This window comes from Callorhinchus milii, unplaced genomic scaffold (genome assembly GCF_018977255.1).
Source record: "Callorhinchus milii isolate IMCB2004 unplaced genomic scaffold, IMCB_Cmil_1.0 Scaffold1, whole genome shotgun sequence".
Classification (NCBI taxonomy): domain Eukaryota; kingdom Metazoa; phylum Chordata; class Chondrichthyes; order Chimaeriformes; family Callorhinchidae; genus Callorhinchus; species Callorhinchus milii.
Genome location: NW_024704742.1, coordinates 30,027,359 through 30,054,372, shown reverse-complemented (window position 1 = coordinate 30,054,372; position 27,014 = coordinate 30,027,359). Strand labels below are relative to the sequence as shown.

General features: G+C 40.3%; 2 protein-coding genes across 5 annotated transcripts; one reads left to right on the top strand and one right to left on the bottom strand.

The window, feature by feature from the left end:
* The first annotated feature begins 902 nt into the window (after nucleotides 1-902).
* Nucleotides 903-9,809, top strand: ucp1 (uncoupling protein 1). Of its 2 annotated transcripts, XM_007897653.2 has the most exons (7): nucleotides 903-1,045; nucleotides 3,398-3,559; nucleotides 4,310-4,526; nucleotides 4,910-5,107; nucleotides 5,214-5,315; nucleotides 7,341-7,521; nucleotides 7,926-9,809. In XM_007897653.2, exons 2-7 carry the CDS (start codon nucleotides 3,434-3,436, stop codon nucleotides 8,038-8,040), a joined length of 939 nt encoding a protein of 312 aa, XP_007895844.2. In that variant the 5' UTR covers nucleotides 903-1,045; nucleotides 3,398-3,433; the 3' UTR covers nucleotides 8,041-9,809. The 2 variants fall into 2 exon arrangements, with proteins under 2 accessions (XP_007895844.2, XP_007895843.2); XM_007897652.2 differs by lacking the exon at nucleotides 903-1,045 and having other exon boundaries at nucleotides 3,263-3,559.
* A 1,972-nt stretch (nucleotides 9,810-11,781) lies between these two features.
* Nucleotides 11,782-26,343, bottom strand: elmod2 (ELMO/CED-12 domain containing 2). Of its 3 annotated transcripts, none has more exons than XM_007897655.2 (9): nucleotides 26,195-26,343; nucleotides 22,405-22,552; nucleotides 21,950-21,978; nucleotides 20,397-20,494; nucleotides 20,096-20,225; nucleotides 16,772-16,905; nucleotides 15,968-16,036; nucleotides 14,699-14,832; nucleotides 11,782-13,808 (listed from the first exon to the last, which is right to left on the bottom strand). In XM_007897655.2, exons 2-9 carry the CDS (start codon nucleotides 22,547-22,549, stop codon nucleotides 13,657-13,659), a joined length of 891 nt encoding a protein of 296 aa, XP_007895846.1. In that variant the 5' UTR covers nucleotides 22,550-22,552; nucleotides 26,195-26,343; the 3' UTR covers nucleotides 11,782-13,656. The 3 variants fall into 3 exon arrangements, with proteins under 3 accessions (XP_007895846.1, XP_007895845.1, XP_007895848.1); XM_007897654.2 differs by having other exon boundaries at nucleotides 26,212-26,343; XM_007897657.2 differs by lacking the exon at nucleotides 26,195-26,343 and adding an exon at nucleotides 25,995-26,157.
* Between the last annotated feature and the right edge of the window lie 671 nt (nucleotides 26,344-27,014).

The window sequence follows — 27,014 nt, the reverse complement described above, 5'->3', positions numbered from 1 at the left end:
TCTATTTTTGAAAAATCTTTGAACTTTGACAGGTTCCAAAGTCACTTTATGATACACCAATAATTAGGTAGACAGGGATTGTCCACCTTGCAGATCATAAATTTGATTAAGATAACGTATCTTTCTTGACTGTTCTTGTTATATAAAGATAATAGTAGTTGAAGGATGAAGACCAACTTGGGCTCTGGGTTACCTGCTGTAAGCCATACATAGAAGATTTAAAATGCAATGCGCTGTTTGCGAGAAGTCTTGGACAACAATCTTCCAATTAAGACTGGTTATTCACTTCGTGGCCGTTTGTGGGACAATGCTGTGGTACAAATTGACTGCCGCTTTCACCCACAAAATACATATTTGATAGACTTTACAGTATATTTCAATAATAATAACCTTTGCATTTAATATAACGCCTTATCACATTGTTGAGATGTCTCAAAGTGCTTCAAAGAACACATTGTAAAGCGAACTGACTATATTTATGGGCAATTTTGTGAAGCAATTGAGACGTCCGCCCCAAATGAAAGCTGTTATATTAAATATAAATATATGGATTATTATTATTATTATTATTGCACAAGATCTGGCCACTCTTTCCAGTGGTAAAAGAGAAAGAAAGCTTCCTGTAAGGCAGTAGGCACTGATAAGTCAAACGACTGTCGAAGTATTAGGTGAGCAGTGAGTTTCTGATTTGAAATTGCATCCAAAAATCCTTCACTTGGAAGCAAACAGATTGCTTGGTGTGGACAGAGGGCTGTGTGTGTGTGTGTGTGTGTGAGAGTGTGTGTGTCTTGGTTTGTGCACACCTCCTTAACTCAGAAACGCCTACCCCTGAAGGCTCAGAGACTGCCCCTCGTTGCATTGCATCACATAAATCAGAACAGGTATAAAAGTAATGCAATCGTTCAGGAGGATCGAGCTCTCCAGGATCGAGTAAGAACAGACCTGGAAGGGGAGAAAGCAGAAGGAACGAGGCCTGGAGGGCATTGGAAGAATCACTTGGACATAATCACCTCTCACTGACCCATCAGTGGGTTTGGTTCACGTTGTAAGTGGGGACTCTGACTCATTCCCCACTCGAGATAGTTTTGAGACACACACCAGTACTATCCATCATCCGCTCTTATTTTTTTTGGGGGGAAAAAAAATCAAGTTTCGGCGGATTAGTGATATCGTTTCCGTTTTGCACTGAAGAGCCCTATTGTGTTTGTTCAGCAAAAGCTTCGCTGCAAAGCTGCGATGCAACTGCTACTTTTTTTTTAACCGGTTTTGCTAAAACGGCAGCGATCCGATCCGTGCGTTTTGGGTGTCGCTCCTTCACTCGCAGTGCAACGTTTCCCGGTGTTCGCTGCCACTTCCAAACGCTGCGCACACAGGGGAACAAGTCTCCCCCCACAGGCGCAGACTGGGTGTCTGAAGGATGCAAAGTGGGGGGTGTGGGGGAGAGTGAAAGGGAATTTGGGGTCCGGGAGGGACTCTCTCTCTGGAGCTGGAAATCGTTGTGCGCAGTGATTAAAACCAACGCGATGCAGAGGAGCAGAACACATGTGTGTGGCTCTCTCTCTCACAGCAAGTGTTTGGATCCAGTGAAACCTGCAACTCAGATGGCCTGACTGACTGACTAACTACCTGACTACCTGACTGACTGACTGACTACCTGACTACCTGACTGACTGCCTGACTGACTACCTGACTACCTGACAACCTGACTGACTGACTGACTACCTGACTGACTGACTACCTGACTGACTGACTACCTGACTGACTGACTGACTACCTGACTACCTGACTGACTGACTACCTGACTACCTGACTGACTGACTACCTGACTACCTGACTGACTGACTACCTGACTGACTGACTGCCTGACTACCTGACTACCTGACTGACTGACTACCTGACTGACTGACTACCTGACTGACTGACTAACTACCTGACTGACTACCTGACTAACTACCTGACTATCTGACTGACTGCCTGACTGACTACCTGACTGACTGACTACCTGACTGACTGACTGACTGCCTGACTACCTGACTACCTGACTGACTGACTAACTACCTGACTGACTGACTGCCTGACTACCTGACTGACTGACTGACTGACTACCTGACTACCTGACTGACTGACTGACTACCTGACTAACTGACTGACTACCTGACTGACTACCTGACTGACTGACTGACTGACTGACTACCTGACTGACTGACTGACTACCTGACTGACTGACTACCTGACTGACTGACTGACTACCTGACTGACTGACTACCTGACTACCTGACTGACTGACTACCTGACTACCTGACTGACTGACTAACTACCTGACTACCTGACTGACTGACTACCTGACTGACTGACTGACTGACTGACTGACTACCTGACTGACTGACTACCTGACTGACTGACTACTGACTGACTGACTACTGACTGACTGACTACTGACTGACTGACTGACTGACTGACTGACTACCTGACTGACTGACTGACTGACTGACTGACTGACTGACTGACTGACTACCTGACTGACTGACTGACTACCTGACTGACTGACTGACTGCCTGACTGACTGACTGACTACCTGACTGACTGACTGACTGACTGACTACCTGACTACCTGACTGACTGACTGACTGACTACCTGACTGACTGACTGACTGACTGACTGACTGACTGACTGACTGACTGACTGACTGACTGACTGACTACCTGACTGACTGACTACCTGACTGACTGACTGACTACCTGACTGACTGACTGACTGACTGACTGACTGACTGACTGACTGACTGACTACTGACTACCTGACTGACTGACTAACTGACTGACTGACTGACTACTGACTGACTGACTGACTAACTGACTGACTGACTGACTGACTTGACTGACTGACTGACTAACTGACTGACTGACTGACTGACTGACTGACTGACTGACTGACTGACTGACTGACTGACTACCTGACTGACTGACTGACTACCTGACTACCTGACTGACTGACTGACTGACTACCTGACTGACTGACTGACTGACTGACTACCTGACTGACTGACTGACTGACTGACTACCTGACTGACTGACTGACTACCTGACTGACTGACTGACTGACTGACTGACTACCTGACTGACTGACTGACTGACTGACTGACTACCTGACTGACTGACTGACTACCTGACTACCTGACTGACTGCCTGACTAACTACCTGACTACCTGACTGACTGACTAACTACCTGACTACCTGACTGACTGACTAACTACCTGACTACCTGACTGACTGCCTGACTAACTACCTGACTACCTGACTGCCTGACTACCTGCCTTGATCCAGGGGCTTTGATACGACCAGTAATGATGATGATCGCTCGTGTTTCTCACGTCTTGTGATGTGTTGTGTTTTTCAGACCCTCGCCCAGAGTTTCTTGCCTGTGACAGCCAGGATGGTGGGGTTAAAGCCATCCAATTTGCCTCCCACCCCAGGAGTGCAGTTCCTGAGTGCTGGGACTGCTGCCTGTATCGCAGATCTCATCACATTCCCCCTGGACACAGCCAAAGTCAGGTTACAGGTAACAAGAGCTGGCAATCAAACTACTGCACCACCGAAGCTTCCTTGGAGTCCTGTAGCTCAGTGGTTAGAGCACTCGCTTTGCAAGCGAGAGACCTGGGTTCAATTCCAGGCAGAGGGCGAAACCTTGGGCAAGTTTCCTTACTCCACACAGAGCCTAATAATAATCCCTCCAAAAAAAAACAATAATAAATTGGTCATTTTCAATCTACGACTGTTTGTGGGACATTGCTGTGCGCAATTGGCTGCCGCGTTCGCCCACAAATATACAGTCAATTCACTTTGCAGTATGTTCTGTGAAGCGCTTTGGGACGTCCTCCCGACGTGAAAAGTGCTATATCAAATGCAAGGATTATTATTATTATTATTATTATTCCAGTTATTTCCTCCCCTGACATGTCTGTTTGCTCAGGTTCAGCCCTATTGATTATTGTTTGACTGTGGTTTCTTTTTTCTTTTTTAAAAAACAATGACTTGGGTCACACATCGCATTTGGAGCGCATCAAACTCATCCGATTCAGGATAGTTTCACAGAATCAAATCTCTGAGCAGCTCTATGGAGTCGATATTCTTTTCAGTTATCCAATATAATAATAATGATCTTTGGATTTGATACAGTGCTTTGTCACGGTGTTCAGATGTCTCAAAGCGCTACGTGGAATATACTGTAAAGTGGATTCACTGTGTATTTTGTGGGCGCAATGGGGCAGGCAATTGCGACACGATTAACTAACTGTGTTTTTGGTTTTAGATTCAAGGAGAAGTGAAAGGAGCACAAATAGCGGTGACTGGCAAAAGTATAAGATATCATGGGGTTCTGGGGACTATCACCACAATGATCAAAACAGAGGGGCCAAGGAGTCTGTACAGTGGACTGGTGGCCGGGCTTCAAAGGCAGATGAGCTTTGCTTCCATAAGAATTGGGCTTTATGACTCCGTAAAGCAATTTTACACAAGAGGCAATGACCGTAAGTAATAATCTAGACATTGAATCATTTTACTTATTGTGTATTTTGAAGCAAAGTGTTTCAGTGCACAGCAATGCAGATAGTATTTGAAAGATTGACTTACTATGGGAGCTGGGCTGCTTTGTAAGTAAATTGTGAAATACCTTGTACAGTATTTTGAAACCATTCTAGGATAAAAACAAGGACAGCACAAGTATTCTAGTTCTAGCTTTGTTCTATGTTTCTTTCATTTTGAAACGCAGAAAGCAGGCATGGATAATTAATAATTGTAGCTATTGATAATTAATAATGGTCAGGTTGACAGTGGTAAACGGAATGATGAATGAGATCTGATGACTTGCTTCGGGACATAGTATTTATTTTTCCTGCCGCTTTCCCTCCAGATGCCAGCATTGGTACACGAATCTTGGCGGGATGCACCACGGGAGGACTCGCCGTGGCATTGGCTCAACCCACGGATGTAGTGAAAGTTCGTTTCCAAGCACATAAGAGCTTAAGCGGTGCTCAGAAACGATACAGTAGCACACTTCAGGCATATAGAACTATTGCCAAAGAGGAGGGAGTGAGAGGACTCTGGAAAGGTACTTTGTCCAGTATATGTGCAACGTAGATCAGTCTGACTCATCCTGAATTGGTAATATTTCAATTACTAGCACATTAATCGCAACGACCTCTGTCTCTCCTCAGGAACTTTCCCTAACATTACTCGAAACGCCATTGTTAACTGTTCAGAACTTGTAACTTACGACATCATTAAGGATACCATCCTGAAGAATAAGCTAATGACAGGTATGCTGGCGACCACAATATCATTTGTTTAACTTCTAGTTTACTTCTTGCAGGGAGCTTTGGAACAACACCAACTTGTACTTATATAGTGTTTTCCAAGTAGAAAAATGTCTCAAAATGCTTTACATAGAGAAAGGACAAACATAAATGGAACCTGCTAACAAATGGAAGCCGCAACTTATATTGGAATTGGATGGGACCTGTCTGGCAAGCTTTCCCGCTGCTTGTCCAGCTAAGACCATCCTTCCCATTAGGGTTTGGGCTTACAGGGTTAACAGGAGCTGAGTGGGAGGATTCCCTGCCCCCAGCGACAAGTCCTGCCGATGAGCCAGGCTGCCTGTGCTATCATCAGCAGTGGCCTGGAGTACTGTGGAGACACCTGGCTCATTCCATTGCCAAACATGTCACCCTGGAGCCAGTTCAGCTCCAAGGAGGCCCTGCTTACCTTCCCCACACCCCCAAGGAGGATAAGCAAATCAGAGTCAATGTTAGTATCATATATTCTGGTTGTGCTTCCAAATATTTCACTATTTTTTAATTTGACATTAACATTGATGCTTTTTAAAATATATATGTATATATATATATCAAATTGAGTACCCTTTGACATTCCTGTGTCATTTGGTAGTGCTTTCACCTGTACGACAGATGGTTGTGGGTTTGAACCCCACATCGAGACTTTGTACTCACTGTCTAGATTGACACTGCAATACAGTGCTGGGGGGTGGCCTGCATTGTTGGAGGTGCCATCCTTCAGACAAGATGTTAAACCAAGGTTTTATGTACCTATTCAAGTGGACATAAAAATTATTATGGCACTGCTTGAAAAATGAAGGGAGTTTCTCCTGGTGCAATCAAATTGTGCAAATTTCCCCTAATAAAATTGGTCATTCACTTCATGGTTGTTTGTAGGACATTGCTATGTGCAAATTGGCTGTCACATTTGCCTAGAAAATAGACACTACACTTTGCAGTGAGTTATGTGAAATGCTTTTGTAATAATAATAATAATTGTAATAATATTCCTTGCATTTAAAGTAGTGCCTATAACATCTCAAAATACTTCAAAATCTTTTCAGTAAAGTATATTGATTGTATTTGGAGGCAAACACAGCAGCCAATTTGTACACAGCAATTTTCTATACATAGCCACAGAGTGTATTGACCAATATTATCTGGAGGATCTTTGGCTTGGACACCAGAAGAAAACTCCTTTGTCTTTTTGAACAGTGCCATGGGACCTGTTGATATCCTGGCTCAGTCAGTAACACTGTAGATTCAAGACTCATATCAGCAGCTTTGAATTTACAGTCGAGGCTGGCACTCCAATACAATGGTGTGGAAGCACTGCATTGTCAGAAGTACTGTTCTTCAGATGAAATGTTAAATCAAAGTACTACCTGCCAATTGAAGACAAGAGAATTTCAACCTGTATCATTGGCCAACAATCCTTAAGATATAATTGGTCATTCACCTCATGGCTATTTTTTGGTCATTGCTATGTGCAAATTGACTGACACATTTGCCTACAAATATGCAATCACTACACCTTACAGTAGATCCTATGAAGGACTTTGAGACACAATGATGGTAAGGCACTATATCAAATGCAAGGATTATTATCTTTAATGTCTCCCTTGGTTTAACGTCTCAATCCCAGAATAGCATCTCCGATACTGCAGCACTCCCCCAGCACTACACTGTCTGTGTCAGCCTAGACTGAGTTCAAAGTCTTGATGTGGGTCTTGAACTCTCAACCTTCTGATCCTTAGGCAAGAGAGCCACCTGGCTAGATTGTTCCTGGAATGTTTGACCATATAATCATTCCCATTTTCTCTGAGGCACTTATCTTGTAGAGCGTAAATATGTTTCCAATCAGTTAGAAAAACATCCACTCAAACAATTCTGTTCACACTTTTATTAATATCAATATAGCGCCTCACTAAAATAAACATGCATGTAGCTAATTCCGTGCCATCAATTGAACACGTTTCCAGTTGATAAGTCCTTTTATTTAAATTGCAGATAATTTGCCCTGTCACTTCCTGTCAGCCTTCGGTGCAGGATTTTGCACCACGGTGATAGCTTCTCCTGTTGATGTTGTAAAGACAAGATACATGAACTCTTCACCTGGACAGTATAAGAGCGCACTCAATTGCGCCTGGACCATGCTGATTAAAGAAGGACCCACAGCCTTCTACAAAGGGTAAGTGCACCCCCCACTCCCCCAATTTAAACAGCAGTACTGTGTATTTACATGTACAGTACATTCAATCCAGTCCGACAATTTTAAGCTTGATAGACTCGATACATTTTGCCAAATCTAAAATTAAAGGTGATTTTTAGTATCAGACTTCACTAAAAATTTTGGAAACCTACATTGAACCACAATTTTTAAAAAAAATATTTTATTTTGTTTATTTAAAAAGAATTTACAAGATTCACAGGCTTTCTTGAGTTGAGGAGTGTTCCTGTAATACAATTCAAACGATGGTACATGGTATTTACACAAATAGTCTTGCATACTTGAATGGTGCAACTCACTGACAAGGTGTGATAATCTATTGTCTGGAGGTGGTAGGCCTAATATAATATTCATTTCTATTTTAGGTTTGTTCCTTCTTATCTACGCCTTGGCTCATGGAATGTGATAATGTTTGTGTCTTATGAACAACTGAAAAGGGCAATGATGATGACTAGACAAACTGTGGACTGTACCACATGATTCCTTGGATGAAAAAGGGAACATCAAAATGCAAGCTACTTCTCTGCACCATTAAATCTGCCTCAGTTGTGGACATTGAGAACTGGTAGAAATATGGTCATGTCTGACAAGGAATTCCAATATTTAAGAAAACTATTTAACATGAGGATTAGTGAACAGCGAACATGCATAAGAGCATTTAAGAATGGAAAGCGATGTTTCACAATAACCAATGATCTATTGTTCTCAGGGTTATGAATTAATGTGTTTAATGAAGTAATTTTTCATCTCAGTCTGGTCCTATTCCTATATTCTGCAATATTAATTTCAGTTTGTTCCTGGACAAAATCAATTGCTTCCAATGGACAGTTCCATTCTAATATAAATCCGTTTATATAAATTTATAGCTATAAGCTTCATGAAGTACAGTAAACTCTGGATAACTCATCCACCCAAGAGAAAAGGGCTCAGTGACGAATTAGGCATAGATCCTCCCAGGCCACAAAGGGGCGGTGTGACTAGTGGGGACGCACAGCAGAGGTTGGGCATGGATGCTCGAAGGCATCACAGAGGTCTCTGGTCTGTTTGAGGGTCGTGTTGTGGTCTCCTGCCCTATCCTCTCACAGGATAAAGAGGTAGGTGGGGCTGGAGCTCAGAGCACGGCCCCCCAATAGACCAGAGCTTCCCTGCGATGCATCTGAGCATGTATGCCCAACTTCTGCTGTGTCCCCGTACCAGTCACAGGATAATGTGGGAGGCCTCTGCGATGCAAGCCGCCACCTTAAAGGACAATCTATTCCATCAATTTTACATTGGAAGTACTTACAAGAATTTGTAGAAGGTGACTAGTTACGTGTTGAGTGGAGTAACAAGTAAAGCGAAGTCCTTTATTAATACTTTGCATGAGAAGTGGCGGGGACATTGACAGCATGCCGACTTTAGTAGTAGTGACAAGTTAAACTAGGGTCTTGTTATCAGGAGTTTACTGTATTTTCCAGATAAATGCTTTCATCCAGCTTATGAATGAAAAGTGAAGCACTTTATTTTAATATTTTATTCCTCTGTAGTTGGATAGTTGGTACTATCCAATCAGCTTTGTATTCTGTTTTTTTTAAAAAAAAACTGTTGGAAAACATGCACTTTAATGCTTAAGATGAGTTACTGATTATATCGTAAAGTCATGTCTGTTGGAAATTGTCTCAATATTTTGCATTGATTCTTGAATAACAATTCTTTATAACAATGTTTTATTTATTTTATAAGTGTTTTTTATATTAAAATTAGTGTTGATAAATGCATTTTACTACCAAAATATTGTATGTTACACATCAACCCAAATTCTATTGCTTTGCTGTACTTCAAATATTTAGAAATGTGATAAGCATAAATACGTTGAATACTGGTTCAATCCACTGCAATTATCCTTTGGGAGGAAGGAGGTAATGAGGTCAATAGCCATTACAATCCAGTTGTTGAGCTGAGGAACTTCCCTTCATCCCACCCCTGTTGATGTCAGAAAAAGATTTGAATGAAATCACATGAGAAAGATTCTAACGCAAAAGCAGACCGATGTCTGCTCTCATCCCAGTTTTAACTTGACTTCAAATGCTTTCTGCACATATGCTAGAAACTAAGCTGTCCTGCTGCACCTTCAAAATGGTCCAGAGGGAGAGAAAAAGCAATTCTATCTATTTTACCACATCTTAGTGCTGGACTAGAGAACGGTAGTGCATCCAACAAAAATGATCATTTTAGTGCAGCCAACTTTATTAAACATTTCTTAAACACTGTACTGAGATCATATCTGTTATTTACAACAACAACTTACATTTATATAGTGTCCCTCATGCAGGGTAGTGTCCCAGAGCACTTATTTACTGTTGATAATAATCTGAAATGACTCCAAGCTTTTCCCTCATTAATCAATAACCTTGGTATTTGTGACTACTGGTCTATCCTAACGTGGAGTCCTGTAGCTCAGTGGTTAGAGCACTCGCTTTGCAAGCGAGAGACCTGAGTTCAATTCCAGGCACAGGGCGAAACCTTGGGCAAGTTTCCTTACTCCCACACAGAGGCTAATAATAATCCCTCCAAAACCAAAAACAATAATAAATTGGTCATTTTCAATCTACGACTGTTTGTGGGACATTGCTGTGCGCAATTGGCTGCCGCGTTCGCCCACAAATATACAGTCAATTCACTTTACAGTGTGTTCTGTGAAGCGCTTTGGGACGTCCTCCCGACGTGAAAAGCGCTATATCAAATGCAAGGATTATTATTATTATTATTATCCTACCCTGATTCCAAAGTATGAATTCTAATCATGCAAAGGACAGGTCAATTTAACTGGTAAACAAAAACTGTTGCTCAAATGTACAAAATCAGTTTAGATTAAAAATGGAAAACATGCAAAACACCTTGTCAACAACAACAAGATTACATTTGTATAGTGCCTTTCACGTCGGGAGAAAATCCCAAGGCGCTGAATCTCAGGTGATACCAGCACTTTTTGTTTGTGCAGTTAAGCTAGTAAGCTTTGTAACCCAGATATCAAGCTGCATTGCTCAGTGTAAGCCATTACACTGTGTCAGTCTGGCTCAGTTCGTAGCATTCTCGCCTCCAAGTCAGAGGTTGTGGGGGGCAAGCTCCACTTACTTATGCATCTTACTCACTTAATTCCGAATAGTATGCTCAGCTTTGCGAGAGCCATGGCTTAGGGACCCCAGAATATATATTTGGGTAATGCTGGAGTTTAACCAATTAAAAACCACATTTAGCTTGCCATTATGAGTATTAATTGGTAAGCTTCCATCTGCTTGTTTAGCTGAACAGTCAAACTGTTAAGGCATTGTCTTGTAAGGTTAACAGGAGCCAAGTGGTAAAAAATCTTTGTCCCCTGTGACTTCATCTCCTCGAAGCCCTGCTGACAATCCAGGCTGGTTGCTGTATTATCAATGGTGTCTTGGAGCACTGTAGACCCACCTGGCACAAGAACTTGACGACTGAGACTGTCACAGTGGATTGACTTGATTCCAATATTCTGTTGTCAAGCATGTCACCTTGGAGCTTGCTCAACCCAAAGGAGGACAATCATTCTCTGGTCATTTGACATTCAGCAAGGCAGATTTAAGGCTTCATGACGTAGATAGCAGTTATTAGGAACTCATCGCAAGTTTCTGGTTTAGCTGCACTTGAGAGAGTATTGGCCCCATATTCCCTCCCACAGCCTGATGCATACGTCTGCCCACTGAGCAGGTGTTTCCATAAGTTGGATGTGTGGAGCATCAACAGCAGCTTCACACCAATAAATTTCCAACCTAGATCAAGCTCTGGATATATGAGCATGCAAACCCAAATTTCAGGTAGCACCTTCCTCCACCTACTGGGGTGCTTGGACCTGCATTCATCAGATGACTGGCTGGTGGCTGTGGGGTCTGCTTGTTGCTGGGCTGGTCCCAGAGTAGCATGTTTCACAGCAGAGTGTTGGGAGTCTAGTCAATCCTGTGACTGGGGAGGTGGGGAGGGGGTGGGGGCGGCTGCTGCTGCTGATGGCCCAGCTTGTCTGAATTCTTACAAATCCAAATATTCAAGAAGATCTTTAATAATAATGTGTTGAAACGTACAATTATACACGCAGTTTGGGATTATTATGCCTTTAAAATGTTTGTATTTATGTTTGTGGACATAAAAGACACACATCCTCTTTAAAAAAAATCAGTGCACACTTTGAAAAAATAAATAAGATTAATACAAGGCATCATCAATTGTTGACGATATCATTTATTTCAGCAAAATAGTTTTCTTTTACTTACTAGGAAGGCCATCTGTTATAAATCTATATGAACATCAAATGTCAAAGTATCTTCTTTTCAAAGCAAGCATTTTGTCAATAAATTTATTAATTTACAGTAACAAATGTTTTAACCAGACTAAACGTGTAATAAATACAAAATATCACATCGCTGACCATGTAATGAGCAATACTCAACAGGAAGCAAGATAAGAATATAGAAAACAAACATGTTCCTCCTTACTTCTTGAGTGAGGTATGAAATTTGACTTCAAAAGGACTGCTTTTTTCCTTATCTCACTTCAGACAAAAAAATTAGCAAGTTTTCACCATTCATATAATCCCAATTTAGGTGAATGCTCCAAGATTACAAATGTAATTTCAGCCAATTTGTTAATTCCCCATTGTGCAGGAAGGTGCTGGAATTTATTGCCAATTGTTAGCAATACAATCAAACCTGTGAAAACAACTCTCTATTCACCAACCACCTGTCTGATGCAATCAATGGCTACTCTTATTTAGTCCTGTCACTACTGACCCACGTTTCAATGACCAGATCAGACCTGGTGGGCTGCTCAGCACAGTATTGGTACGTACTAGGAGTCCAGCGGTGTCTACGTTTGGGCCTGTGGAAATTTTGGCCCCCCAGAAACCGTAACCATTTGTATTTTGTAATTGATTTATTACTTTATTAAAAATAGTTCTGATTGTGGGTTTGATTGTGACCTGCACTTTTCTATACACTTGGACTACACTCAACAACGAACCCTTACTCAGAGGCCACCTTTATATAAAGGCCACTTTAGTCCAGTCCCCTAAATGGTTGCTGAAAACAGGTTTGATTGTATTCTACAAAATATAAACTTTACACAATGTAGTACAAAGATAACTCCAGTTGCATGTACATGATGAACTGAAAGAATGCTATTAGCATTGTGAATAGTGTGGCCTCAGCTCTGTAGCTGAAGGCAGTATCCACATTGAAGGATTATTTGTACTGCAGTCTGCAAATTTATCAAGTAACCCATCATATATCATTGACAATTTAAAAATATCTCATGTGTCCTAAAATTGGACTGTTGAATAAGTAAGATCACAAACTTTTTTGAAATTAATTAGTTAGTGTACAAGAGATTAGATTTTGTGACTGCTTGATAAGATTTTCAGATGACAATCATAGAAAAATCAACCACAAGGAAAATCCTAGCTGACACCTACCAGGATACATGTCAGTAACAACTTCCACACAGCTCTCCACAAAAGAATGCAGAAAGTAATCTAATCAAAGTTCAAATATCAGTTGTTAACTCTTCAATAAGATTACTCCCTGGTAACACTGCATTATTTTCTTCCTTGACAATGATCTGTCATGTCACTGGATGATAATATTAAAACAAATTACAACTTTACGAGTTTCTGATTGTCTGTGCGCTAACAGAAAAATAAATTTGCAATAAGCATTTAATGGATTATTCAGCCACAAGTTGTTCTCCACAGGAAAACGTCAGAATCTGCTAAAATTCATTCTACTGAAATATATATTTTAATGGCCCATAAGCACACTCTTCTTTTAATAATGAAACAAAATTGCAAAATACCTGTACTATATTTGAATATTATGATCCATATTTATACCATTAAATACAAATAAATCTGAAATGCAATTTCAATAGTACCTATACCGAAAATCTCTTTATCCTGAATTGGAGTCACATAATCTTGCATCACTCTTTACTAATAAAATATTTTTAAAAAGACGTGAAACGACCTCATCAACAGTGTTCTTCCAACATCTTCTGCTTGGTATCACGTTCTATCTTGGTTATACTGAATGTATTTGCTACTGTTTATTTATTGAATTCCAGAGTAAGCATTGCCTTGGGATCTTTCAACAATTCTTTTACTCTTTCATGGAATTGCTCTCTGTATTGGTTGAATTCCATGATGCTTTGTGGCTCTTCTTTGAACCAAAATTTATCAAACTCGTACATCAGGTAACCTGAAAGAAACAAATCAATATTGATCAAAACTTGGGTACATAAGGCTTTTTCTTCACTCTGCCATTTAAAAAAAATCGAGTATATGTCTTGAAGATCTAAATATTTACAATAATTGTACCCAAGCGAGTAGACGACTACCTCAGGTCATTGTTACAACAACAACTTTACAAAATTACTTTTGTATAGTGCCTTTCACGTCGGGAGGTCAGTACTCACGTTACAGTAATATGCAGTAAATAAACAAGTGTTATTTTGTCATTTCTGAGCAAATACTTGGATGCGTGTTCAAACAATTATTATTTAATTCCTTAACACTCCTAAAATATAAAATTAGTTTAATCCAGAAAATATACAGTGAATTCACTTTACAGTATATTCTGTGAAGCCCTTTGAGACATCTCAATTAAATGATGAGGTGCTATACCAAATGTAAAGATTATTATTATATTATTAGTAACACCATCAGTCTTCCTTTCCTCATATAACCCACAGTCTTTTAAAGCTTGGCATCATCTAACCATCCTCTGAGTTGTTTTCCCCTCTCCCCTACTTTTCAAACTCTCTCCTATTCTTTTCAACATTAGCGTTGCCACATATCATCCTATGATACAAAAAAACAAGTTTGGAGTAAACAGAACAAAATGAACATTTGAAACATGAAAATTTTCAGTGATTTTCATATTTAGGGATATGGGGCAAGGCAGGTAACTGGACTTAAGGTACAGATCAGCCATAATCTTATAAAATGGCAGAACAGCTCAAGGAGCTTAATTGCCTAATCCTGTTTCTTTATAGGCAAATCAAAATCAATCCCATCAAATGACTGAAAATAATGTGTTTAGTATAGAATAAATTAAGACTCTGAATGGGAACATTTTAAAGCACTCACAATAAAACTGATGAAAATGATGCATCTGAGGAACTCCAGGGACCAGGTTATAGAAATGAGCCTTTAGTGCACCACTCTTCAGCAAGCTGTAAGCCATTTCAGTGAGATTTATTCCAACTATAGCATAGGAATATCTGGAACATAGAGCACATCATAAACAAATGTAAGGAACAACATTAAACAATAAATTTACACAGCAAATTATATTCCTGTGCTTATGAAATACTGCAAGAAATTGTATAAAACATAATAGTATACAGAAGCTGAGATCATCTTAAAGTAGAATGAAAGGCCGGAGATACTGTATTTTTAAAACAAATCTCTCCTATCCGTCAAGAGACATCTCGCACTTTATTAGTATATCTTGCTCTCCAGAGATGCCGTTTTGAGTACACACTGATATTCTGAGACTCTGGTGACATATCAGGGCAGTCAAAACAATACCAGTTTGTTTTATGGAAACTAATACTTCAAACTAATCTGGCAGTGCGTGTGCTGTTAGAAGGTTATCCTAGCTTTTTCAATTACTGGCTATGGAGGGGAAAACACTTCAAGTTGTGCAGCACAGTGTACAAAACTGTATGTATATCTTTGCAAGATTTTAGCAAATAGCTAATTCTACTGGTATCAGGGAATGAATAGAAATAATGCCTATTGAACCCATTAGCCAAAGCATTTGATGACTAATTAAACATTTTTAAGGTTATTGTAATGGCAGAATTTTACAAAATATATTAGCATCCACTCTGGATTGGATATAATTATGCCAATTTTGAAATGAAGTTAGTTTTCCTCAATTAAAAGTCACATACATTGCGCTGAATAACTGATTCAATTATTTAAAATTGCCCACAAAAACAGTCAACTGTACTTTCCAGCATACACTGCTGTGAAGTGCTTTGAGACATCCTCCTGATGAGAAAGCTGCTATATCAAATGTAAGGATTATTAGTACTTTAAAGTATTAGGATGGTCACAAGAAATAAGTATTGAAATAAGTGTTATGATGGTAGTGATGCTATATTATTGAAACTTCCTAGCTTTAAAACAAATAAATGAGTCTTTTGGATTTTTGATGATCCCAAAATAGCTATTATGTACATAATTAAAATTTTATATCAAGATATTTCACTGTAAATTCTTATCCATAAGTCGGAAATGTTGAAATACTGAATGGTTTAATCACCAAAATTTGAGCCGGTCAGTGAAAGGCACCACTTTTCTACATTTGAATGAGAAAGTATTAAATACAACACACTTTGTACTTACCCTATTTTGGGGTGATTTGAATGAGAAAGGATTTGACGAGCCACTTCTGTGTAATGTTCACCAAAGTATCTAAGGGGATTTTAATTACAGTACATTAACTGAAGTCTGTTAAGATTTAATGGTTTAAAATATCTATTTAAGAAAGTTAGACAATAGACATCTTGCACTTTACTTGTGCACACCCCAACTCAGCTAACTCAACATAGACCTGGAGTCAAAACTGGCACTTTCCAGATCCACATGGCTCATTTACACAATAGGCAGTGCCTTTAATAAGAGTCACAGTGGGAGCTATCCCCAAGTAAACAAGACTTACATTACTAACGTTTCTTTTACTGATGAAACTGATTAAAACATTAAATAAATTTGTAACTAATACAACAACTAGCGCCCTCCATGCCAGACAGCATCTCAGAGCGCTTCAGAACCGTTCCTTTCAAAAACCTATGTATACGGCACTTACAAAACACGATCACATCACGAGTGCAAACAAAACAACAAATAAAAATAGAAATAAATATAAATATAACAAATAAAGAAAAGTGGGGAAAACTTACACGGACCAAATTCTAGAGCACGAGACATCAAGGTCAAAAGACATATGAGTACTGCTAATGTCTTGGTAGACTGGTATCCAAGCAGTTTTCTAGGTCAGATACACAGATGTACTTATCAAGTATTTTAAAGTGTATTTTGTTGAAAAGGTGAGTCATCTGAAACTATTTGTCACATTTAGGATATTTGAAACTAACACGTTGAGTTATTTGCCAGGTATTACCACTGTAAAAAGTTACGTAAACTTACACTAGATTGTATAACCCTAGCATTCCCATGCCTCTGAAGTCAGTTTTTGGGTCATCGCCTTGGAAACCAATGTCACTCCATTGCTTGGTGATTCTAGACTCCAGGTGTATACGAGGCATCAGTATATTCCATAGCTGAAAATTACGAAACATATAATTAGAATTATGGCTCTTTGCCATAAAATCCATACAAGATAATGAAATAACCAGTGCATACAGAATAACATTTCAAAGCCAGACACCGATTCCTTTACTCAAATAGAACATAGTTCGGTTTCAAGGCTGTCTGAGGTGACCTAAGACTAAAGCCAAAATGTTAACCGAGCATTACTCAATTTTGTTCAGTCTTTGAAATTAAACTTTTGGAAGATTACAATTTCTATTAGGAAACAAGGACCAGGGTCAGCAGTAACAGGCAAATACGTAATAAATGAAAGTATTCTGGTAAAGTATGTAAAAATGAGTGAGAAGCCATTGCTACAACAATTTGTATTTATATAATGCCTCTCATGCAATATAGTGTCCCAGAGCCCTTAATTGATTGTGAGAAGTGATCGGGAAGAGAAGCTAACCAGCCAAATATAGTTCATCAGCTGCCCACAAGCTATTGCGAGCACTAATACCCATAAAATAATAAAATGCCAGGTTAGATCACTCATGCAAGGAAGAGAAGGAATCAAAAGGACTTTGTGAGATGTGGGCAAGAAGTTGGAGAGGAATTGATACAGTAACTGACACCTGCTGTCAGGGGATGGGAATCTACAGTAAGCATCTGAGCAGGAAGAGTGGTCATTTGTTGCTGGAACTCTCTGCAGAACCTACTTAAAAGCAATACTATAAGGTCAGCCACCATGATCCTTCTTGATATTCTCTCCTGTCATCCTTGAGTGTTGCCTAGAAGAGCATGCATCTGCTTAAGCAGGCCACTGACCATACCCATGCTGTATTATGAACATGGGCAGGCATAGATTGCAAACATTTTACTACCAAAGCTTTTCACCCACAGAATATCCAGTCAATTCACTTTACAGTATATTCTGTGAAGCACTTTGAGACGTCTCAACGACATAAGGCGCTATATCAAATGCAAGGATTATTATTTTTATTATTGCTGAAAGAAAAGCTTGTAAATTAAACTATCTAGTAATCCTGTGCACCACATTGATAGAAAATCATGTGACCCTAACATACTGCTATTCAGAGTTCCCTCAAATTCCTTCTGAAGACTTTTCTATACTGGTTCTGGCCTACCATTCATTGCTCCTGTGGCTTAGATGACATCTGATTCAGATTTCCACTTGCATCACTCAATACATCACGTTTTATTAAATATCAAATGGGAACATCTTCAACTCAGCTATTTTTCACCTATATAACTACAATATTTCAACTTTGTTTTATTATGGATTCACAATTGTTCTAAGCAATCAATACACCAGCTGTAAATATGCAGTGTTCTGTTAAAAGCTTTGCTGACAAATGTTTTTGTTAAGTCACCCAAATTGCTTTAGTGGTACAGCCATTGTCTCGTGTGGAACAAGCGATACACAGAAGTTCTCTGGTTCAATCCTGGTTTGTGTTGAGTTGGCTGATTTTGGATGGCACAAAGTAAAGCATTTGCACCTTGGGCTACAAAATCACAGCCTGCATTCCCAATTGATCCAGAGACCTCTGCTGGAAGATGTGCTGTATGTGGATGTTAAGTTCGGACAGGTTTAAGCTTGGTTCTGATGCACCCTATGGCTAAAAAGCTCACAGGCTCACATTGATGAATGCCCACACAAGTAAAATACCAGAGGTTGCCTAGTACGTGTGGAAGAGAATGCCACAGATTCAGCACTTTCATGAGAGGAAAGGTAGTTAGAGGGAAGGGGAAAAAAACACTACAATAAAATTGTGAGCCACATAAAGCATGTGCCATTAATGTAAGGAGTGATGTCTTAGTAAGTCTGGACTTCTCTTGTTCTTGAGCACATTTTCATATACTGAGTACTTCCAGACATCCAGGAGCAGTTTATCCATCCATAAACCTGGAAACCCCCCAAAAATGGAAGAGAAAATGTCTAAACATAGTACTGCATTTTTCACTGGCTAAGGGGATTTATGTTAGCCAGTACTCATCTGGACAACTTTTTTTTTTACCAGAAAAAATCTTTTCTTTCATTATCAAATTTGTTTTAAAAATTCTCATTCTAACCATTCAGTGGAATTTTTATACTTTCGCAAACAGAAGCTACACAATACTATTAATAGGGATGAGAGTGCTATACTTTTGTTTGAAAATGAACAATCTTGAATGTTTACTTTGTGTTCATCAGCCAAGCACAATTTGTAAGCATTGCTTACATTTTTTCCCCATTTACAGTGAACAAAATCTCATACGCAATTAAGTAGCCCTACTTTAAGCACAGAAAAAACCCAAATTCACAAACATTCAAGAACAAACACATTGCCAACAATTTATTTTTTTATTCTCAAATGTTTTTGTTCAGCCGGGTATCTGACACATGTAGAAACCCATTACTATGCTTAGGAGTGTCCTAACTAAGTTGAGATTTCCATGCATCCCACCTACACATGGAAATTCCAGAGATAGATTGTTGGAATGGAAGCGCACTCTCTCCCTGGAGGGACACATCCTTCTTACACCATTCTGGAAAATATTAGGTGCAGGTTGGCAAGAGCTAAGGCTTGAGGACCCCAGAGTGTGCGTTGGGATACTGCTGAAATCTAACCAGCTAAAACCACATAGCTTTATTCACAAAAATGTAGTCTTAGAAGATGGACAAAAAAAGTACTGTTATAATACTTGCTAATAAAAACAGCCATTACATTAGACAATTATTTGTTAAGCACTTAAGAGACATTAACATGATAGCGCATTATAATAATCTTTGCATTGGATATTGCATCTTATCACGTCTTTGAGACATCTAAAGCGCTTCCCAGAATATACTTAAAATGAATTGACTGTATATTCTGTGGGTGAAATGCAGCAGCCAATTGCGCATAGCAGTGTTCCACAAACAGTTGTGGATTGAGTGATCAAATTATTCTTATTTATTTTATTTTTTTGAAGGTTTTATTATGCCCGGAAAAGCAATCCACCAATCGACTAACAACCAGGTTCCAATTTACTGCTAGGTAAACAGAGGCGTATGGATTAAGGAAACTTGCCCAACATTTCGCTCTGCCCAGGAAACGAATGCATGTTCTCTCGCTTGCGACTCTCCACTAAGTTACTGGACTCCAGGACTTGTATAATAATATACTCTTTAGTTAAAAGGATGTCCTGGTAAATACCAAATCAATAGGGAAAACATACCTTCATCAGCATATCTTCATGCTTGACATTAGCAGAATCAAATGACTGTTTTCTTAAGTTTTCTGAGTCAGTGTATAATGTGTTATAGCCTGAGATTTGAAGCAAGCAGATCTGCAGACATAACTTAAACCTACAAATATAGAATTTAATTATTTTCAAGAAATTGAAATCCTAAAATATACAAAATGAAAATTCAAAATCTGCATTTAACTTATTTGGTGCTTCTTATCAATTGGTCGGTAAATCAACTTTCAATAGATTGGTTCACATTATCTGATTTGAGAAGGCTATGCACACCTACTTCGGATCTTTTTGGGGGGTGATATTTTTGACACCCATTATGTCACAAACCCGAGTTGCCATCCCCCGTTCACTGACAGTCACTGAAGTTCTTAAAACCTAGGTGGGAAAAAAGGCAGTCAGTTTAGAAAAAAAAATGTTCAACACAAAGTCACTATAAGCAGCATTTTTGGTTGCCCAATGGAAAATGATAAAAAATATGGTTACTGGATAAAATAGTTGCATTATGTTTTCTTTTAGAAAATCAATTTGAAATTAAGATTTTTTTCTTGAATCTTTTCTTCTTCGAACACTGCTAACTCACAATTGGATGTTGAGAACCTAGTCTAAAATGGTACTCTAATCCAGTGTTGGGGGCCCTGCACTGTCGAAGTTTGGATGAGACATTAAATCAAGGTCCCATCTTCCTATTTAGGTGGACAGTGAAGATCCCAAGGTGCTATTCAAACCAGAGCAGAATTTATCCCAGTGTCCTAGCCAGCAATCCCCAATATAATTTTAAAATTTGTCATTAACTTCATTTACGGGACATTGCTCTATGCACATTTGTTATCACAATCATCTATAAATTGAATCACTACACTTCACAGAAAAAGTATGAGCAATTTCAAAACGACAAGATACTATTTTAATTTTTTAAAAATTATTAAGTCATCAGAAAATTGTGCAAACATTTATTAGCTCAAGTGCAAGATATAGGATCTATGAAGACCAAAACATAAATATTCCCTTTGACATGCCATTTTAGCAAATGCTTCCAGTTTATATTCCTAACCTGGAATGATAACCTATAGTGTGTTGGTCTAAATGTGTTAAAAATATCATTTGCCTCATTTTTACCCGTGTAAATACTGAAGTGGCATTTCAATAAGCTCAATCTTTTTAGTACAATGACCTGCAAAAAACAAAGTCACTAGACCTCACAGTAAACTCCTGTGAAATGCATTGAGATATCTCGATGACATGATAAGGACCTATATCATTGTTCAAATGATTAAATAATGCAATGATTACTTAATATTTTAATGTTTAATTATCTAAGAATTTGTTGGGTTCAGTTCTTTCAAAGGATCAACTCTCCTTTTCTCCCCACCTGACTCTTTCACAAATATAATCAACAAATGGCAAAATCAGGATGGCAAATATTGATGGCAGTCTCCATACCTTCTGAAGGTCTGTCAGCTTGGCGTCCACCTGCTACTTTTGTCAAAGAAAAACTTATGGACTACTTACATTGCAAACCAGGTAGATTTTAAATACAGTACAAACGGTACATTTGTTGTGTGAAACTTCCTGAAATGCGTTAGATATTTTGGTTTGAACTTAACTTTTGAAATAAAATCAAAATAAAAGGGGAAGGGGGAAAATACTGGACTGTCACAAAATAATACTTCAAAGATTTACCCAGATTATACAAAAAAACTTGTTAATATACATTATAAGGTCCAGTGACTCCAATTGTTTTGATTTTGGATACTGATCCTTTCTTAGTAATCAAGAAAAATAATTTGTGATGTCTGCTTGTGCATACAGACAGTGCTGAACTTTACTTACGTCACTCTTGGAGGATACCAACGAATATTCTATTAAAAAAAGACAATTATTAAATTCAGTATTTTTGTCAAACATCCTGACATAATATCTCAATAAACAGGCTTCTCTTTAAACATAGAACAGAATTTTTTAAAGAAACTAACATTTTATAAAAAATATAATAACAGGCATTCAGATTGACTGAACAAATAGGTAATTGACTGACTTGTGCATGGCTCCCGAGAATGCTTACAGACCTCTGATTTCGATTACCTTTCTACTGCTCTCTCCACCTCAATAAGCTAGAGCTACATCACAACATTGTCAGATTGCAGCGATGCTCAGATGCTAAAGAACATCTATTAGCATGACCCTGGGCAGTAATTAGTAGACCTTGAACAAACTGCTTTCATGTTACAACCCCCAAAAAAGTAAAATTGTATGAATGGATGTGAAAGGCTTGCATTAATACATACCTATCTTCATAGTTTTCTCTGCTCCTTGAGAGCTGCCAGCTAAAATACGCTGCAGTTCACATGTTCCAGTTATCTTCCGTAAAATCCATTTCAACCAAGATCTTAGAAAAGAGTTATACAGGTAATGCCAAATTAAACCAATCATTTTCTGGTGAGAGAATCAGAGGGGAAAAAAGTGAAAAAAATTAACTTATTAAATCTTGCAATATAATATATGCATAGCAATTGTGTCTTCCATGTTCAAAACCATTCTGAGTAAATATTCAGAGAGCCAAACCAGGAATAGATTTTTTAAAATTGCCTTATACGTAAAATAAAAAAAACCTTGATAGCTTTACACTTCAAAATTAGTCACATACCCCACCATGAACTTGACCTAATTTATTTTCTGTTGGGGAGGGGGAAAGAGAAGTGAAGAGATTAGTTGTATTTTTTTTGGAGTCACTCAGTGAAGAGAATTCAATCCTGAGAAGTGAACAAGTTTGAACTTCAGATAGACATCCATTCATACAATTTTACTTTTTTGGGGCTTGTAATATGAAATCAGTTTGTTCAAGGCCTACCAATTACTGCCCAGGGGCAAGCTACATTCTCAGACGTAGCTTGAAGCTCACTCTGCCCTAATGCTGTGTCTCAGACTGAGGACCACCGAGTTATTTTTATTTCCCTAAAAATCTCACCTATAATAATAATAATCCTTGCATTTGGTATAGCCCCTTATCACATCTTCAATGTCTCAAAGCGCTTCACAGATTATACTGAAAACTGAATTAACTACATATTTGTGGGCGAAACACGGGAGCCAATTGCCCACAGCAGTTTCCCACAAACAGTCGTGGATTGAGTGACCAAATTATTATTTCTTTATTTTTTTGAAGGGATTATTACTCCAAGTGGGCACTGTTGTTCTGCGACCCTAACTCACAGGACTCTTAAAGCCAAGGAGAGGATAATTTAATTCTGTCAGTGTGATTGGAATTGACCAGTACAAATGTCATCAGTTACATCAGGGGTAGGCTTGTAGTGTAAATGAAGTACAAGTTACTGCATTACTTCCAGTAACTCAGAATAGAAAGTACCAATGAAAAGAAGAAGAAATTGTTGATGGGGAATGCTGGAAAATCGGAAAATTATACACTATGCTATTATACACTACGGGTACTCATAGCATAGTGTATGATTTTCCACCTTGTTCCAAATTCTTGTTTACGGTCTTTAAAGTGATTCCACAGGTAAATGATTCAGCAAAAAAAATGAAAAAAAATGTTGTGCCTGTCTTATAATAGCCTCATAAAGTTTCATTCCACAACCTTTATCCTCTCCTGCACCAAATGGATGTTTTCACTCTAGGTTTCCTGTTTCTTTCTGCTCATTTCACTACGTCAGCCAAACATTTCCTACTGACTCAATCCTGGCTTCCAACAATAGTATTGCTCATCAGGTCTTCTCTATTCCTCAGTTCTGCCAGCCATGCGCTTGTGGCATTTCAGAATGAAATTGCTAACCACGTGCCATTAACCCCACAATCTGGATGGAGAGACATTTTTGCTACTTTTGAAAATTTGTTGAGTCCAGTCACCCAGTTTGTTCATAGCAGTCGATGGAATTTTTCATATTTTTCGGGGTTTAAGGGACACAGTTGTCTGAACCTGGAAGTGACCTGACTATTCATTTTTTCACTTCTTTAAATGATCTGATCACACAGATTAAAATCAATGTAGTAAGACATTTGTTGAACCTTAAAAGTAAATAGAAACATTTGAACAACTTAGTCAAAGTAAAAATAATACAAAATTTTAAAGTTAATACGTGAGGTATAAAAAGGCTGGATGGAATAAAAATAAAAATGACAAGACACTTAAAGTAAATTAAGCTCCACATTGTCAACTCCAACAAATAGTCCCCAAACACTCGAATTTTAGCGCAAACTGTTTCAAACAATTATTCACCAAATGGTTTTCCATTTATTTTAGGTGTAGGTGCAGTCCTGTAGCTCAGTGGTTAGAGCACTCGCTTTGCAAGTGAGAGACCTGAGTTCAATTCCAGGCAGAGGGCGAAACCTTGGGCAAGTTTCCTTACTCCACACAGAGCCTAATAATAATCCCTCCAAAACCAAACAATAATAAATTGGTCATTTTCAATCCACGACTGTTTGTGGGACATTGCTGTGCGCAATTGGCTGCCGCGTTCGCCCACAAATATAGTCAATTCACTTTACAGTGTTCTGTGAAGCGCTTTGGGACGTCCTCCCGACGTGAAAAGCACTATATCAAATGCAAGGATTGTTATTATTATTATTATTTACAATTCCTGTCATTATGAGAAGTGATTAATTGGGAAAATAACTGAAGACAGTGGGTCACAGATGGCTCCCGAGCTGATTCAGCTCCATCCCACATTGCTAATAGCAACAAAGCAAACACAATGTCTTGTCCCCAGAAGGTTTATAAGGTTTCTTTGTAGATTTAGAGTGAAGATTGTTAATAATAATAATTATCCCTGCATTTGATATAGCGACTTATCAAAGTCTGAAAGTGCTTCACATGGTATAACATAAAGTGGATTGACTGTATATTTTGTGGGCGAAACGCAGTAGCCGGTCGCGCTCAGCAATGTACCCCAAACAGCCACGGGACGAGTGACCAACTTTATTAGGGGGGAATGTTCGCCAGAACCCGGGGAGAAACGCCCTTCTCCTTTCGAATAACAACAACAACAACAAGATTCCATTTATAGAGCGCCTTTCACGTCAGGAGGACGTCCCAAGGCGCTGTGCAGTTGGGTCATGACCCGAGCATTGGGGAAATGGTCAGGGTGAGGGGAGGGAAGGGAGGGAGCGAGGAGGGGAAATGGTCAGGGTGAGGGGAGGGAAGGGAGGGAGCGAGGAGGGGGAAATGGTCAGGGTGAGGGGAGGGAAGGGAGGGAGCGAGGAGGGGGGAAATGGTCAGGGTGAGGGGAGGGAAGGGAGGGAGCGAGGAGGGGGAAGAGAGTCGAGAGGGGAGCTGAAGGCACGGTCAAAGTGAAAGGTTTTGAGAGCGGCCTTGAAGGAGGAAAGGGAGGAGGCGGCGAAGGCACTGGGGGATGGAGTTCCAGAGCCTGGGGGCTGAGAGGCTGAAGGCCCGACCACCGCTGGTAGGGCGGTTGGGGCGGGGGATGTGGAGCAGACCAGAGCCAGAGGAACGGAGGGTACGGGCAGGTAGGTAGGGGGATAGTAGGTCAGAGAGGTAGGAGGGAGCAAGGCCGTGAATGGCCTTGTAGGTGAGGATGAGGATCTTGAAATCAATCCTCTGGGGGATGGGGAGCCAGTGGAGGCGAGCGAATAACGCCGCGGGAATGTTAACATCCACCTGAAGAGGCACAGACAGGACCTGGGATTGACATCTCATCCGAGGGGATGGCACCTCCGACAAAGCCACATCCCCCCCACCCCACACCCCCCACCCCACACCGCACTGGGGTCTCAGCTCACACTGTGTCATCATTGCAAGTCTCAATGTCGGGCTCCAACTCACAATCCTCTAACTCGGAGGCGAGTTTTCTCACGACAGATTAGCTCATAAACACGGACCATCAGCCGGACAGTCACCCACCCGCAGTGACGGCGGCCATTCAGCACAGTCAGTCAGTCAGTCGGTCACCCACCCGCAGTGACGGCGGCCATTCAGTCAGCACAGCGAAGGCTGTTACTGACAGTGACAGTTACTCAGGTGTCGCTGACCAACCATCTCACGCACACACACACACACACACACCACGCGCGCGCGCGCCAACAGCACACGGCGACGGTTACCCTCTGTCAACACCCACCGCGACGATTCAAATCAACTCCGCTGCTCGCCCGTGACTCGCGGGGGGACCCGACCCGTTGCTCTCGCGAGCGCCTCGCGCCGCCGTCCCTCTGCGCGCGCCGCTCGTTGCTCCGCCAACCGCTACCGGAAGCCGCCGCCGCCGCCGCCGCCGAGTCTGCGCAGCAGTGCCGCCCAGACCGGGAGAGCGGAGGGCGCGTGCGCGGCCGAGTGAGTGAGTGAGTGAGTGAGTGAGTGAGTGAGTGAGTGACAGGCGCTGTGCGCGTGCGCCCCCTCTTGGTGGGAGGTGGGGGGGTGTCAGCTGCAGTCAGTGCATGGCTGGTGCAGTCTGTGTGAGCAGTTTGTTATGCACACACAGCACCAGCCACACAGCTCCTCGCGTTGGTGCTGCAATTAGGGATAAAGATGGGGATCGGTACTCTGGTCAACGATTGTGATCGAATCCGCCCCAAGGACCCCGTTCGCCCAGAAAAAAAAATATACGCGCTCTGTACCGCAAGCTGGGAATGATTACTATGCCGTCGAGCCTTTTCTGAGCCGACCCGCTCGGCAAACAAAATGATACGACGCTTGCGTTTGGTACAGCACCGTATCGCGTCATTGAGACGTCTCAAGGCGCTTCACAGAAATATACCGCAGCGTGGATTGGCTGTATATTTTGTGGGGGGGAAGCATGGCAGCCGATTGAGCGCAGCAGTGTTCCCCAAAGAGTCGTGGGTTGAATGGCCCAAATTGTTTTGGGACCCGTTCAAGACTTGACAGCCGAGCGGTCGGAACTGCAGCAAACGGAATCGCAATATTCAG